Source organism: Micropterus salmoides, unplaced genomic scaffold, assembly GCF_014851395.1.
Source record: "Micropterus salmoides isolate LMB-PRFRI ecotype aquatic unplaced genomic scaffold, ASM1485139v1 Ms_hic_scaffold_3, whole genome shotgun sequence".
Classification (NCBI taxonomy): domain Eukaryota; kingdom Metazoa; phylum Chordata; class Actinopteri; order Centrarchiformes; family Centrarchidae; genus Micropterus; species Micropterus salmoides.
Window position 1 is genome coordinate 7,323,974 of NW_024042261.1, and position 15,360 is coordinate 7,339,333.

The 15,360-nt window shown below is 40.0% G+C and overlaps 1 protein-coding gene across 5 annotated transcripts in view; it reads left to right on the plus strand.

Annotated features, from left to right (window-relative positions):
* Nucleotides 1-4,356: 4,356 nt before the first annotated feature.
* The window catches only part of snx19b (sorting nexin 19b), a 51,563-nt gene continuing 40,559 nt past the window's right edge, over nt 4,357-15,360 (plus strand). For 2 of the 5 annotated variants that reach the window (XM_038692751.1, XM_038692750.1), the window contains exons 1-10: nt 4,357-4,550; nt 5,827-6,109; nt 6,298-6,492; nt 7,379-8,602; nt 9,361-9,559; nt 9,799-9,899; nt 10,013-10,132; nt 10,333-10,457; nt 11,277-11,370; nt 11,460-11,619. In XM_038692751.1, the coding sequence (XP_038548679.1) occupies nt 4,462-4,550; nt 5,827-6,109; nt 6,298-6,492; nt 7,379-8,602; nt 9,361-9,559; nt 9,799-9,899; nt 10,013-10,132; nt 10,333-10,457; nt 11,277-11,370; nt 11,460-11,619 (2,590 nt within the window). In that variant the 5' untranslated portion in view covers nt 4,357-4,461. The remainder of the gene's footprint in view (nt 4,551-5,826; nt 6,110-6,297; nt 6,493-7,378; nt 8,603-9,360; nt 9,560-9,798; nt 9,900-10,012; nt 10,133-10,332; nt 10,458-11,276; nt 11,371-11,459; nt 11,620-15,360) is intronic. The other 3 variants (XR_005440525.1, XM_038692748.1, XM_038692749.1) reach the window with 2 other exon arrangements.

Here is a 15,360-nt window from a genome sequence, read left to right on the forward strand (position 1 = left end):
GAGAAATCAGAGGACTTCACTATAAAGTCAGTTTTTTTGGTCTGCTGTAGGTGTAAAACAAAAAAAAAAGAGAAAACAAACAGCCCGGAGCATCTTTTCAGCGAAATAAGCTACTAACTCTGTGCCACCTGGCCAACACCAAACAGCAGACACAGTTAGCAAAGTCAGCATTTACTGTTAGCAGCTAATACTGATCAGGTGTTGGTGGAAAGCAAACCTTAGACTTATAAAAGTGACATATTAACACCATATATATAGTTGATATAGTGTTAGGCCTATTGAAATATCCAGCAGACACAGGGCAACGTTAGCATTAGCATTTGACCAGATGGTCAGAAACAAGACTTCAAAAACCATAATCAAAATAAATTACTTTATTTTTGTATTTCAAAAATACAAAAAAATACTTTCCCAAGGTACCATGAAATCACATCTCTTCACCAGAACACTAAGAGCAACAGCCTAATGAGTCAAGCAATAAATCTGACAACCAGTTCACAGATCAAATATTCTCATATCCCTCTTGCTAGATAAAGGTTAGTTTTAAACAAACCAACAGTTTAATGTTTAACTAACAGTTTTCCAAATGTTTAAAGCTATATTATAATTTTTTTCTTGCACAATCGATAAAACTTTACATAGGCTGGAAGTATCAAGCTAAAGTTAACTGTGAGGGCTGCTACTCAGGTAAAACAGTTAGCTAGAACATTATGTAATTTGTAAACAATTTAGCCTAGGCTACTAAAATGAACACTAAAACTTATTATAATTGTAGCAATTTAGGGGCACCAGTTAGCTCACCGCTAGCACACGCTCCATGACGCGCGCCCCTTGTACGACAACAGCTCACAAAGACTTATCACAAAGCATTTTACAGTATTTTTTAAAATACAAAGTACAAAACACTCAAAAGTATTTTGATACAAAATATGAAGCCATTTTTATCAACCCTATCAAATACAAATGACAAAATCCTAGTTTGTATTTCAAATATGTATTTTAAATCATATCATATCATAAATACTGCCTATTCCTGTCTACAAGCACCTTTAAATCTCTAATCCTTCTAATGCTTTTACATTTCTGTTAGTGTATGAACTAAACAACTGAAATAGCCTACAATGTGTTTAGTAGTTGAGTTGAGTAGTGTTAAGCTTTGTGCTTAGTGGTATCTTCTCATTTCCCGCATCAAATGCAGCTTTGTTTTCGAGCCTAGAAGTCAACAACACAGAAATGTTAAGTGACACTTTTGTAATAGCCTGTCGATACAGCTTTTACAAATTCATGTATTTACAGTAGTAGAAGGACGTGCTGCATGGCTCTGAGGCTGACCTGACAGATACTCTTTAGTGGGGCAGGTGAAAGCACAAAAAACAGGATCCAGAAAGTCCTGCTTGGTATTAAATGGTGCAGACAACCATCGGAAAAAAATAAGGCACTCTGTTTATTCAGGGGAGCTCTGTTTATTCTTTATGCTTGCTATGATCGTTTCCCATATAACATACAGTCCCCTCCAAAAGTATTGGAACGGTAAGGCAAATTCCTGTGTTTTTGTTGTTCACTGAAGACATTTGGGTTTAAGATCAAAAGATGAGGATGAGACAAGAGGTCACAATTTCAGCTTTTATTTCCTGCTATTCACATCTAGATGTGTTAAACAACTCAGGACAAACCACCCTTTGTATTAGACCACAGCATTCTTAGGTGAGCAAAAGTAATGGAACAAATAATCTTTAAGTAAATAACATTTAATATTTGGTGGCATAACCCTTGCTTGCAGTAACTGCCTCAAGCCTGCGACCCATCGACATCACCAAACTGTTGCATTCTTCATTTGTGATGGTATTACAGGCTTTTACCGCAGCTTCTTTCACGTCTTGTTTGTTTCGGGGTGTTTCTCCCTTCAGTCTCCTCTGAAGGAGGTGAAATGCAGCTCTGTTGGGTTAAGGTCAGCTGATTGACTTGGCCAGGCTAAAACCTTCCACTTTTTCCCCTGATGAAGTCCTTTGTTTTGTTGGCAGTGTGCTTTGGCTCATTGTGCTGCTGCATGAGAAACTTCCTCCCCATTAGTTTCAATGCATTTCTCCGTAAATTGTTGTGGATGGTGGGAGGAAGCCAGAGCACCCGGAGAGAACCCATGCGAGAACATGCAAACTCCACACAGAAAGGCTGGGGCAACCACGACCTTCTTGCTGTGAGGCGACAGTGCTAACCACTGCACCACCGTACCACCCATCAGTTACATTATCATGTATGTATTTTATGTATTATGTTTATGTATCTTGTATTTTATCTTTCTTGCACTACTTGTTTAGGCACTATACTGATGATATTTGGCACTATTTTTAATTATACTTTTATCATTTTTGTAATGTACTTATGCATTATAATTTAATGTATTTTTCTTGCAGTACTTGTTGAAGCACTGGACTGATGATGTGGGGCATTATTTAGTTATAACCTGCTCAGGGACCATGGATGAAAATGAGAAAATGAAAATGTAGCTACACTGAAGTCTAACTACTGTGTTGATTAATGTGCATTGTCCCTGGTAAATAAATAAATAAAATAAAATAAGAAATGATAAATTATTCATTCTCTGAGCATATAGGCAAGAGTGAAGAACACGGCTCATCTTAGTCAGAATCAATAACCATGCTAACTGAAAAAGAGAAGGACTTCCTTTGTAAAAAAAGAGATCCAAGACACCCAACATTCTACAATTATACCCCAAAAGCCCCAAAACACACAAAAATGTACGTAACCTTCCACCCAACATCATGGTATAGATTCCATCTCTGAACCTGCCTCTTGATTCATTGATCATTTCATTAAACCATTTGTTTCTGCTTTGCCCTGCAAGACACCACACATGTTCTTACCAAGATGGATGAGACATTGGTGATTTATTCATGGTCCCCACGGATGTTACATTTTTATATAGCAATACCAAACATGAAGAAGGTCTTGAAGCAGTGAACCACCTTTAACAATCCAGAACAGATGACAATCTACCTAATGACTGAATTTTGATGATGGACTCACAACTTTGTATTTGTGTCCCAGGCCAAACATGCCGCTTCCTTGGACTGGAGGAAAGGTTTATTCTGGGCCCTTCCAACCCACATTGTGACAAGATATATTACACAGTGATCCATCCTTGCAGAAACTGTTCCCTGAACCTCCTTCTTTTGTCCTTAGAAGGGCCAAAGACAAGCTGGTTCACAGTCATCTAGTACAAAAGACTCCTTGGCTTCACAAACTTGGTACTGACTTTGATATGTGATGCTTTGTTTGACTGCCTTTGTACTTGAAGTATAAATGTATAATATTGTGTCACCTTAAGATGGAATCCTGTTGAACCCTGTTTTGTACTTTGCTGGTTACAGTGAGACATTCACACGCTTTGTTGTGCCGCTTTAGTTTCCTTTGCAACAAATACTCCCCTACTTATATGATGGCATAATGTAAACACATCTGGGCTGCTAAAAAGGGTCAATTTACAACTATAACTTGCTGAAACCTCGCCCAAAAAACCACAAAAAACTACAGAAGTTTTGATGATCTGAAACAAAAACTAAAAGATTTCAGTGTAATTGTACGGTGAGGTTGGATACATAAACTCTTTTAGATGAAAATAATAACACACTCATTTTAAAAAAACTACTGTACTGTATAATAAATACAGTAAAAAAGTTCCTTAAAAATGCTACTGCGCAGTGGAAGGTTTGGTTTAGAAGGTAATGTGGTCAGTTTGGAGTGACTCCATTTTTATGTGAAATCTACAAAAATCTACAGTCATACAAAGATCTAACTGCCTTCAAAACACAGAAAACTGTCCTCACAATGTAGATCACTTACTCAGTCTTCCTCCTTATAAAATGTTGTGTCTGTCCAGAGTTTTGTGTCACTTCAATGAAAAAATAGGCTACACAGTCTGCAAATATATTTTTTCCTAATCCACATAAATCACAAGAATATTCAATAATCAGCACAAACCATTCTAACACACTTTGGTACATACAGTGCAATATTCTATAAGACTTCTCTCTCACTTTGTTAACTACCAACACTATGTTTTTAGGAGGAAGAACCATTGCTCATATGAAATTGTGACTTACCCAGAATTACCCACCACTGCGTATTCTTGAGGTGTAAAATGGATTAAACTAGAGACACCTCATGTGTTAGGTTACCCTCTGCATTGAGAATTCGAACGCCACATTTTACTGTCATGAAACAACATCTCCCATGAGTCTTAGCTGCTGACAAAGCATCATGGGAGCTTTAGTTGTTGAACGCCAATACAACACTGTGTGATGCTTATTTTTATCTTAAAGTGACAATAGGTAATATTTTAGACCGCACTTGTTTCTTTTTCTGACAACCTTATTCTGGCGCTTCCAGAGCATTAGGGGCGCACCGCAGACTCGGGGAAGCTTTCTCATTTGAACATACGTCATGATACAGGAAGTAAACAAACCAGACGACGGAGTTGTCATCAAGACGCTCACGAGACCTCCCATTGAGTGCCATGACAGGTCGTGCAGGTTAAATATTGTTCTTTTTTATTTAAATAGGTAGCCAGGGGAAATATATTTACGAAAGGACGCCACTATCTGCACTGTGCACGCGACTCCACGGTTCTATAAAGTTGTAGCTAGCTAATGATACTTCAATCTTTGGGTCCTAGTCTAACGCCACAGACCTGTAACCAAACATTTAGAAATTTATTGTAGGTTTGCTTATTGACAAAGAGTGACGCCTCACAGGGCAGAACTGAATACCTCAAATAAACCGCTAGGAATTTGTCTTTATTTCGGCATTAATGTAGCACATGAAAAAATAGTTATATTATTAAATGTTCGACTTGTATCCCCATGCCTTTTATTTATTGTCCTTTTCTACTGACGTTAACTTAACGTTAACGTTAATTTACTAACGTTAGCTTATTTAACCGTGGAGACTTCATCATAAATGAGATATTGTGTTGAAATGTATTGCTTCTCTCCAGGTTGAATAACCTGTATGCCGAATGGCCTGCTGTTGAATGGAATGAAGTCAGTAAGATCATAAAACAGTATTTAGCAGTCGTATAACTTAACGTTACGTATCCCGCAACAAATAACGTTAAACAATAAAGTGTCGAATTTTTGAGTGGGGTTTGGTGCAGCAGAGCAGATAACGGCATCCATCAGGGCTAACGTTAGTCAAACACGTTACCTAGCCGGTGGAGGTTACTAGAACTGACGAATACAAATAACAATAAATAGTGTGGCTGACCACTGGCTGGGTAGATGTTCAAGCTAGTAAACAGCTGTTTAGTTACTGTCGAGACATCCTGCTAAACATACGTTAGCCGTAAGCGTAAATATAATTTGGCAATGCAAATTGTGTCTAATTTATTAAGTTGTTTATTACTAAGGCAAAGGCAGTTACGGTAAAATGAAACAGTGTTTAATAACATAGTTAATTATGTAAATCCAGCTGTAATACCTTATCAGTTTAGTTGATAGTGTTGTGTATGTTACGTATGTTACATGTCATTAGTAAGCATGATTAGTGGTTGGGCTCTGGGGCCCTCAGGCAAAGTACTGTATAACTAAGCTGCCAGTTGTAGATTGGTCCCTGCCCTGTCCTTAATGGAGTTCGATGAAAATGGGTCATTAGGGTCCAAAAGATTAATTTTTGCTCTTGGTCCCCTTCCCGGTTAATCTGACTATGCATCCATCTTCTTTAATTCACATTGATCACACGCTGACATCCACGCAGCTCCTCTGTCTGTTTGTCACATCTAATCTGTATTCTGGTTTGGTTTTCCTCAAGATGCGATTTTGCTCTGGCATGCATGATCTCCACTTCTCTTCCTGAGGGTGTCGAGCCAGAGAGCAACCCCCACAGTGCCATGGCTGAGGTGTTGGGACAGAGAAGCTTGTTGGGCTTTGGTGTGGTGTTGGCATGGCTGGTGCTGTTCCACCTGCTGGTCAACATCTGGCTGCTCTGCGTTTTTACCAGCCTGCTAGTCGTGCTCGGTGGCTGGCTGGGCTCTCAGGTTGTCCTGGAGTCCAACAGTGTGGTTCACCTGGAGAGGTTTGTCACCATGGAACAAGTAAGTGTACAGTTAACTGTGGTTTACAGTTCCAGTGTTAGTTTCACTTTTCATTAGTAGACATGGTTATGAAAGTTATTTTGGATTTACAGGGCTTAGATAATAATAGCCTTGCTTGCTTTTGGGAAAGCCATATCTAGTTCCAGGCTCATTTAATTTCCAATTATTTTGTCATTGCTAAATTTAAGGTCCCACCGTCTGTGGAGGATGAGCATCTCTTGGACCAGGAGATCCACAACACAGTGAGGAAAATCATCAGGGACTTTGTCACTTCCTGGTACTCCACTGTGTCTTCTGAGAGTGGTTTTGAAACGGAGGTTCAACAGGCCATGATCTCTATGGCCATGGAGCTGAAAATACGTGCAAGACAGGTCAACAGGAAGGTACTTTGATTTAAAGACATCACAGTTGGGAGTGTTGTTGTGTGCTTGCCAGAACTTTGTGTACAATATGCATTTTTCCCTCTCAGTCTTATTTTTGAGATTTTTAGAGGCACGAAGAGCTGAAAAAAAATCAACAATTGGAAGAAGAAAGTGAAAGAAAATAGTCATAGTTTTTGGTAACTTTCTTATGACCCCTCAGATGTATCTTGGGACACCTGTCCTATAGGCAGCACTGGCTATGGTTAATGACGATTTCATTTCAACATTTCCAGATGAAAATTAATGACTTTACAAAGGCCTATGGTTTGGAAAGAAATGAAAAAGTTCTTTATTTTGCATCAATATGTGATAGAAAGAAGTTATACTTCCCTATAAGCAACCACATATTGCATTATAGCTTATAGCTTATTGTTTTCACTACATCTGATCGACTGATATGGGTTTTTCAATGGCCAATTTAGAGAGGGCAGCCAATGGCCGATATATTTATCTTGCCAATATTAAAACAAAGAAAAGTCCTGTATAATTATTCCATGCAGAGTACAATCTAATGTACATGGTTCTGTTAGCCAGTAACATGTTGTTTTGGATGGAATTTTTATAAAAAATACATTGGGTTTTGCTGTAGAGCATGACTGATGTTTAAGGGAGAGTAGGGTACAGTTAGTCAGAAATGACGTCATTCAACTGCATAATTCTCTACAGTATATATTTAACGTTAGCCAGTAATGGTTTTAGATTAGATCTGCTGTCATTTAGGATGATATATCGGCCTTGTGAGTGCAGGTATTGGCCTAACACTAGAAATAACTACATTCACATAAGAATTTTGAAAACCAGAAGTGATTTTTGATGGGACATGTGCAACTTTTTTGAATCACGGCAGGAGCTGACCCAGAGGATCCTGGATCTGTTTGGCAGCCACCTCCAGGACTACATCAGTGCCAAAGAGATGGTGGCCAAGCAGCAAACGCCTCTGACAGCAAAGCGGGGCAGTGAGAGCGAGCAGTTGTGGGAAGCATATTCCAGGGTTACCACGCCTCATCTTGCCCTGACCAGTGACACAGTGAAAATAAACTACACCAGAGCAGTTGTAGATCTGTTGCTGCATGTTTTGGTGCCTTCGCCTCACTTGGAGACCTGCTCCGGACGGTTCGTTGTCGGAGAGCTCATCACCTGCAACGTTCTGCTCCCTCTCATTGCTAAACTGTCTGACCCTGACTGGTTAAACAGTCTCGTAATCGAAATATTCAGCAAGTCCAGCAAACCACAGGAGCCAATTACAACAGAGCCACTGACTTCATCACCCCCACTACCACAGCCACCTGCTCAATCAGAGGTCTCTCCACTAAATGTGACAGCCCGTGTATCTCATATGAATAATGAAGTTCCACTAAGAGCTGACACTGAAATGGTCAATGACAGAGAGACAGCCACGCCTGAGCTCGCGGCCTACGATCTGGTTGACACAGATGAGGTGGACTGTCAGCAGAACAACACTGAAGAAGAAGAACCCTTTTTAAGGCATTACATGACAGGAAGCAAGTCAAACCCATTTTACGAGGAAAACGACTCTGACCTGGATTCTCCTTTGGCTGAATATAAACAAAGTTCCATTGATTCCCTGGTCATGATAGGCCAAGAGGAGGGCCTGTATGACAGACGCAAAGAATGTGCCACGTCTGTTGAGAAGAATAATGGTGTGATCCTGGAGGATGTTTGCCCCAGCCCAATGAACGGCTCCTGCCCTAAAGTCCTGGTAAATTCAGAACCGGTAGAGCTTCCTAATGGCTGCGGCCATTCATCAGTTAGGACAGCAGAGGGGACTCCTAGTATCGGTAGCCGCCAGCACCTGGAGAGGGAGGGTGCTTCCCCTTCAGTAAACCCAGCCAGAGAGCTCCTTCTGGGTGTAGAACAGACGATGCTAGGGAGTGTGCTGACTGAAGTCAGTCCATTGCAGGGCTGTTCTCCCATGCCGTCGTTCAGTTTTGAGCCCCTCAGCAGCCCTGATGGACCAGTCATCATCCAGAACCTCCGCATCACTGGCACCATCACAGCTAAGGAACACCGCGGCACCGGCTCACACCCTTACACTCTTTACACTATCAAAGTAAGGAGATATATACATGCATCTCTTTCTCTTACCTCTGTTCATTATTCATTATTTTGTTCATGTGTGATACTGTACTTTCCCAGGGGGAACATGTCAACAATATTATCTCTTTAATCCGGTTGTTCTATGGTGTGCACTTCTAGTGGCACTAGGTTGAAGTAAGGCCCAAAGATTAAAACCCAAGGAGATTCTCAAAGACAACTTTTTAAAGTTCCAAATGAAGAATTTATAAGTTAAGTTAATGTTACCTTGTGGAGTTTTTCCACTACTAGTAGCGCTATGGAGCATTATTTTTATGATAGGGTCCCTGTTTGGCTTGTATTGTACGTGTGCATGAGGACGTGTGTACACAACAGCATGAACATGGCTGACTACTTGCTATTCTTCTGATCGGCACCAACAAAAGGAATTAAATGTAATTAAAAATCCTTCATAAGAGGATTAAGTTCTTATGTTGACATTTTGGACATACAGTATTTAATACAAAACTGTTTAATCAATATTTAATAGAGTGTTTGTGTATCCCAGTTTTGAAACTTAAAATTATCATTTTTTGGCATGAAAATAATCAAAGTTAACTATATTGATACTGGTTCAACGATATTTTAACTGACAGTAGTTTGAATACACAAATATCAGCAATAGACCATTATACATTTTACAAATGGTGTCACATTAGCAATATGAACAATATAAATTATCACAGGAATCTCCAAAAGATGGCAAGCCTCATACTTTGTTGTGTTGGTTTTCAGTATGAGACAGCAATGTGCTGTGAGAACCCAGGAAGCGCCCAGCCAGGCTCTGAGGATGCTGAAGTTGTACCGTCAGGCTGTGAGACTCCGTCACCCATTCAGCCAGTAGCCTATCACATGGTCAACAGACGATACAGTGAGTTCCTCAACCTGCAAACACGGCTGGAAGAAAAAACGGAACTGCGGAAGCTCATCAAAGGTAGGAAGGATAGGAAGGACTCTGGATAAGCTTACTAGATTTTGTGTATTTAAGTTATCATTTGAAACCATGTGTTGCTGTTTGGCACAACCAGTGTGCACAGTGGCTTAGTTAGCTGTAGCCTGGCTTGGAGAAATCCTTACATGGCCTATAAACAGACCTGGATTTGTAGTTGGATTCTTGGCCATTCTACTTGAGCAAAAATCCAGAATTTTGATTGTAATCTGACTGTGTTTCAGGTGTGAAAGGTCCAAAGAAAGTATTTCCAGACATGCCATTTGGAAACATGGACAGTGAGAAGATAGAGGCCAGGAAAGGACTTCTGGAGACCTTTCTAAAGGTAAGCAGATTGATATTGATATTCTATTCATTTAGTATTTGTTGGCCCAATGTAACATTTTATGTTGTTTTTTTTGGTATCTAAGGTTGTAATCCAGCTGTCCTCTTTTTCAGCAACTCTGTGCCATCTCTGAAATAGCCAACAGTGAAGAGATGCAGGAGTTTCTGGCTCTCAATACAGACGCCAGGATTGCATTTGTCAAGAAACCTTTTATTGTCTCGCGCATAGACAAGGTTTGATCCTGAATATTTCATTATGGCACATCTGAATAATACTTGACTTTATGATAAACACATTGTAAGTGCAGGGTATGTGATGCAATCTCATAAACACAAAATATAACGTGATAAAAAGTGTTTTGATGGTTGTACAGTTATGCTTATTGGTTTCATAGTGAGTTTTTAATGCAGTACATTTGTGTTTTGGGGTTTAGATTGTGGTGAATGCCATTGTGGACACCCTGAAGACAGCGTTTCCTCGTTCAGAACCCCAAAGCCCAACAGAAGACAATGATGGAGAGGTGGATGGAGGGAAAATCATTTCTGACAAGAAGAGCAAGTATGACTCCAGAGATCCAGACCGACTTTTATCTACATATAGGCCAACAACGCCAACCCATATAGAAAGTGGCCAGCCTTTTTGCCCCCGGCTTCATCTTCACGCCCTTAGCCCAGCTATGAGCACAAATTTGAATCCCTGGTGGCGATGCTGCCAGTTTGGCCGGAGGGTTTTGACAAACAATTTTGGCAGTTGATAGAACTTTGGTGTAGACCAGAGACCTACACAGAACAGGTGTAGGCGTTTGTGTCTGAAGGCAATAGCAAGGTGAGCAAATTAAAGTAGTAAACATAAACATAAGGTGGAGAATAAAGTAAAATTTAAATGTTAAGGTAAGAAGTAACCTACTAGAGATAGGGCAATGTATTCTTTCAAATAAAATATTTTAATATCCCCCCCCCCCCCCCCCCCCCCCCCCCCATGCCCCCCCCCATGCCCCCACCACAGTCACACTACTGTCATTCTCCAGGAAACATTGAGTGTTACATCTGACTTATTTAAGGTACTTAAAAGTGCAGTTTATTTTCAGTTGGATTTGAAAAGCTCTGTCCAGTAGCCTTACCTGGAGCACTCCTTGTTTTGACGTTTGTTTGAAAGTGAGAGAGAGATGTTTGGGAGAAAATGTAAAACTTATTAAATAGTCAGTGCTTTATTATGAATATACAGTTGAATAGATCCCAGGAAGAAAAGCCAATGCTTATGTGCTCTCTTTCTTTCTAATAAAAAAAGAGAAAGAATTTTCCATTGAAAAAAAGTTACCAAATGTCTGGGTATGCTGTCTGTGAGTGTGTGCATATTAATTTGTTTGTGTGATCCCAGGTGTCGTCTGAAGTTCTCCAGTAAAAGCATCCCCTTTATGAACGGCTCAGACATCAGACCAGCGGTTTTGTTCAGTCTGGAGCAAACTAGCACGGTAAGTCACTTAAATTTAAATCTGATATTCGACACTACTGATATTTGCTATATATAGTTTTTCTGCCTTCTCCTCTATTTTTCTCAAAGGTGTTTAATGGGATGTCTTTGGGAGATTTGCAAGCCTTTATCACCGAACAAGAACAACTGGCCTTCAGATCCGAGCCAGAGAGGAAGGACAGTCCAGTTGTTAGACAATTCGGAGACTATCTGGATGACCGCTCGAGAGGAAAGCACAGTAAGGAACCTGGTAAGAACGGGGTAAGGGGACTGCTTGATGTAATAAATGGATTTAATCAAACATTTTAAATGAGCTAAAATCCAATTGTGAACTAGAATTTTAGCCTCCAGGCCTATCTCTGCCATCATCATGTCTACTTGTCTGACTCACCCTGGCTTGTCTACTTTCGTTTTCCTTTGTGTCTGACCAACTCGCTGACTAACTGAATGTGTGTTCCTGCTTTCCTGTCTGCTTAACTCTACCACTTTCCATTCTGTATCTCACCATGATTAGAGCGCGACTATCTGATCGAAACCAGCATGTTCCATATTCCAGGCACTCATTAGATTCTTCAGACTGGCTTTATATTTTGGCAACCCTTGCGATGCTGCTGTGGCTGAAGAGACAAAAACACAGAAATGTAACCGTCACTCCCATTTTTCCTTTCCAAACCTAAAAGCTTCCACCCCATCCACTTACGCAATGAAATTCTTTGTAAATTTGTGGTTTAACAGTGAAGTGGATGGAACTACACTTCTGTCTGTAAATGCTGACAACAAAAGATACATTTGTGTCTGATTTGATATATTGAACGGGTCGAATGTGAATTAAATGTGCATTAGTACACCTGCGTTATATGCATTTCCCTATATGAAAATGTTCAGTGACCAGTAAAATAGAAATCCGTGTTCAATAGTATAGTCAAATCATGACAGCGATTCGACAAGTGACCTGTAATTTTTTTGCTTTTGCTGACTAGGTTGGTGGGTGGGAGCTCTCTTCTGCGTTCCAGCACATCCCATAAGGATGTCATTCCATACCAGTAGGGGATTTAGTTTTCCAGGACTTTCACAACATGTCACTTCAAACAATTCCTGTCTGATTCAGGGAGCATTTAAAGAGTACTCCACTGATTTAGCATTGCAGTCCAATAACATTGTCGGACTCATGACAAAACTCCCTGCCTATATTACCCACAATGCAACTCGACAGATGACAATGCCCCCACAAGCTGCTGGCCACAAGCAGAGATGATGACCAGGTTACTGTTTAAACTAAGGCCAGCCAGAAAAAAGTGTCCCACACTCTGTCTCCATATGCCTTTCATTTCCTACTTTCAGTGAACAGCACCTCACTACAACCCCTGGTGTGTGTTACTTTTCCATATTAAACTCAGGCCAGCCAATCCAGTTATTATGAGACATCTTTGAGATTGGTGCCTTTCTGACCACCAACTGTACAGTCTGGTTGATACTGGGACCTTCCCTGCTTGTACGCACAAACGTCCCTTTTTGTGCGGTCTATTAGAGCATTGCTTCCAAAACATTTTTAAAAACACTCCCCCATTTAAAAGGAATTTTTTTTGTCATGGCACCCAAGCCACCCATCCAACAATATAACATGCATATATGTCCATCCATCCATTTTCTGCCAGTGATCTGGGCCCAGGTCACAGTGGCAGAAGGCTAAACAAGGTAATCCAAACTTCCCTCTCCCCAGCAGCGTGTTCCTTAGGGGATCCCAAAGTGTTCCCAAACAGGATGAGATCTCTCCATCGTGTTCTGGGTCTACCCCAGAACTCCTACTAGTTAGATGTTCCCGGAAAAGGAACCTCAACTGGCTCCTTTAGACACTAAAGAGCAGTGGCTCCATCTGGATGTCTGAGTTCCCTGTCCCTAAGGCTCAGCCCAGTGACTCTAGGGAGGAAACTCATTTTGGCTGCTCACCCATAAGTGAGGGTTTGAACGTAGATCAACTGGTAACTTGGAATAATAAATGAACACTGATAAGATGAGTCTTGCGGCACCATTGTCCTGACCACTTTGGGAACCACTGTGTATACATAAATTTGTGTGTATTGGTTTATACTTGATGCAAAAGTAATATATTTAGCCTGATGAAGTGATGCCTAGTGTTAGTTTTAACCCTAATTATTAACTGTTACCTGTCCTTAACCCTCTCTCTCATGATCCACTGTGTTGCATCATGTACCATCTCATGTACCAGCTCTTTGTTTTCTCCATCACAGGGAATCACCATAGGAAAAATGGATGATCTAATTAACAACATATGTAAACTTTTGCTTCATTTTGCTGAATCCAAATTGCGTTTCTTCCATGTTAGGCATCTGGTCATTGTCTTTTTGAAGAACTGTCTTTTTTCCCATACAGTCAGGGTGAATGAAGTGGACAGTTCACAGAGTACTAATATGATAAGGAAGGAATATAAATAGGTGTCAGAATACATTGATGTTTCACACAGGGTATTTTTGAATTCTTGCACAGGTTCATTTCAAGTTGTTCACGTGTTCGTTTTGGGATCCCAAATGTCAAGTCTTGTACAGTCATGTCAAGTTCTGTCAGTCATGTGATCCAAGAAAGAGAAGTACAGATACGTTGCTGGAAACCCCGGGACAATTCTATTTGAATTTGTCAGCCTGAAAAAAAAACACGTTTTAGAAAATTACCATCTGGAAATGTCAAAGAAGGGAACAAACCACATTAATACATATAGGTGGTTTCCATCTAAAATACATGAATGCTTTAAATTCAGTGGTATTTAAATGTCAATATTAAGCATTTACTAGTGACTACATTCCAGTTTAGGTACCCAGCTGTATCTCTGTGGTCTAAAATCTGATGCAATTTCGCAGCTTATAAAAAAAATGTTCCGTTTTTTATTGACAGTCATTGACAGTTAAAGTAATACCTCACTCAAACATAAATAAATTAAATTAACACCTCTGGGAAAGTGTTACCTAAAGCTGACTATTATAGGCGTTTGTAAAGGGGGCCGAGCTGTTGTACTACATTATTCCATTAGATTGTAAAGGTGTGCCTAATAAAGTGGCCAGGAAATGTGGATATGTTTTGAGTGCACTTTGCCAAAAAATGGAAATTCTTTGCACCCCCAAAGCTGCACTTCACCAGTGTATATAAAGCATGTTGAAGCAAGCTCCCCTGGCTTCAGAAGAAGTCACTGTCACAAGTAACGATATGGTCTTTCATACTGCTGCATAGCCGTCAGTGATATTTTTCAGCTGTTGTAAAATTTAGAAGCTCACTCAGGCCAAATAAGTTCTCTATCTGTGTTGACCAAGTTCCTATTATACCCTTACACTGATAAAGAAAACTGTATTTCTTGTGTACATTTTAATAAATGTAGTTACTGCAGAGAGCTGTCAGTTATGCTCTTTTTCTTCGCTAAATCAGTCTTTTCAGTATTCATTCACCCTTTGTGGACTAGGTAGTATTATGAATTCCAGTACCAGTTTTCATAGTGGAAAAAAACAAAACATCAAATGGCTGTAAAGAATAAAAGTCTTTGACAGACATACTTTAAGACTAGGGAAGTGTGTGTGTGTTATTCTCAGAGGATTTTAGGTGGCCTGTTTGAATTTGGATGCCATCAAGATGTTTTCTGATGGTTTTTTTCACTCTTAATACACATAAAATAAATTATATCCTGCAGATCGCATTGCAAGGACTGTGCTAACCAAAAGGCACAGTACATTTTGATGTAGAATAACTACATTTTAGAGTGCAGCATCTAGGTCTAACCATAAGAGGGCAGTGTTAATATATGTATGAAGTGGACGGCTGATGTGATTACTGGACCTGCATGTTCATCAGAAATGTATTTCTCTGAAACAGATTATAATGTTTGGATTCAGATCTACGTACATGTCCCTCCATTTGTCTGTCAGAAGCTACTTGTGCATCTTAAACCAACATACAGTGAGGTATATTTTAACACAATACTTATCTTGTA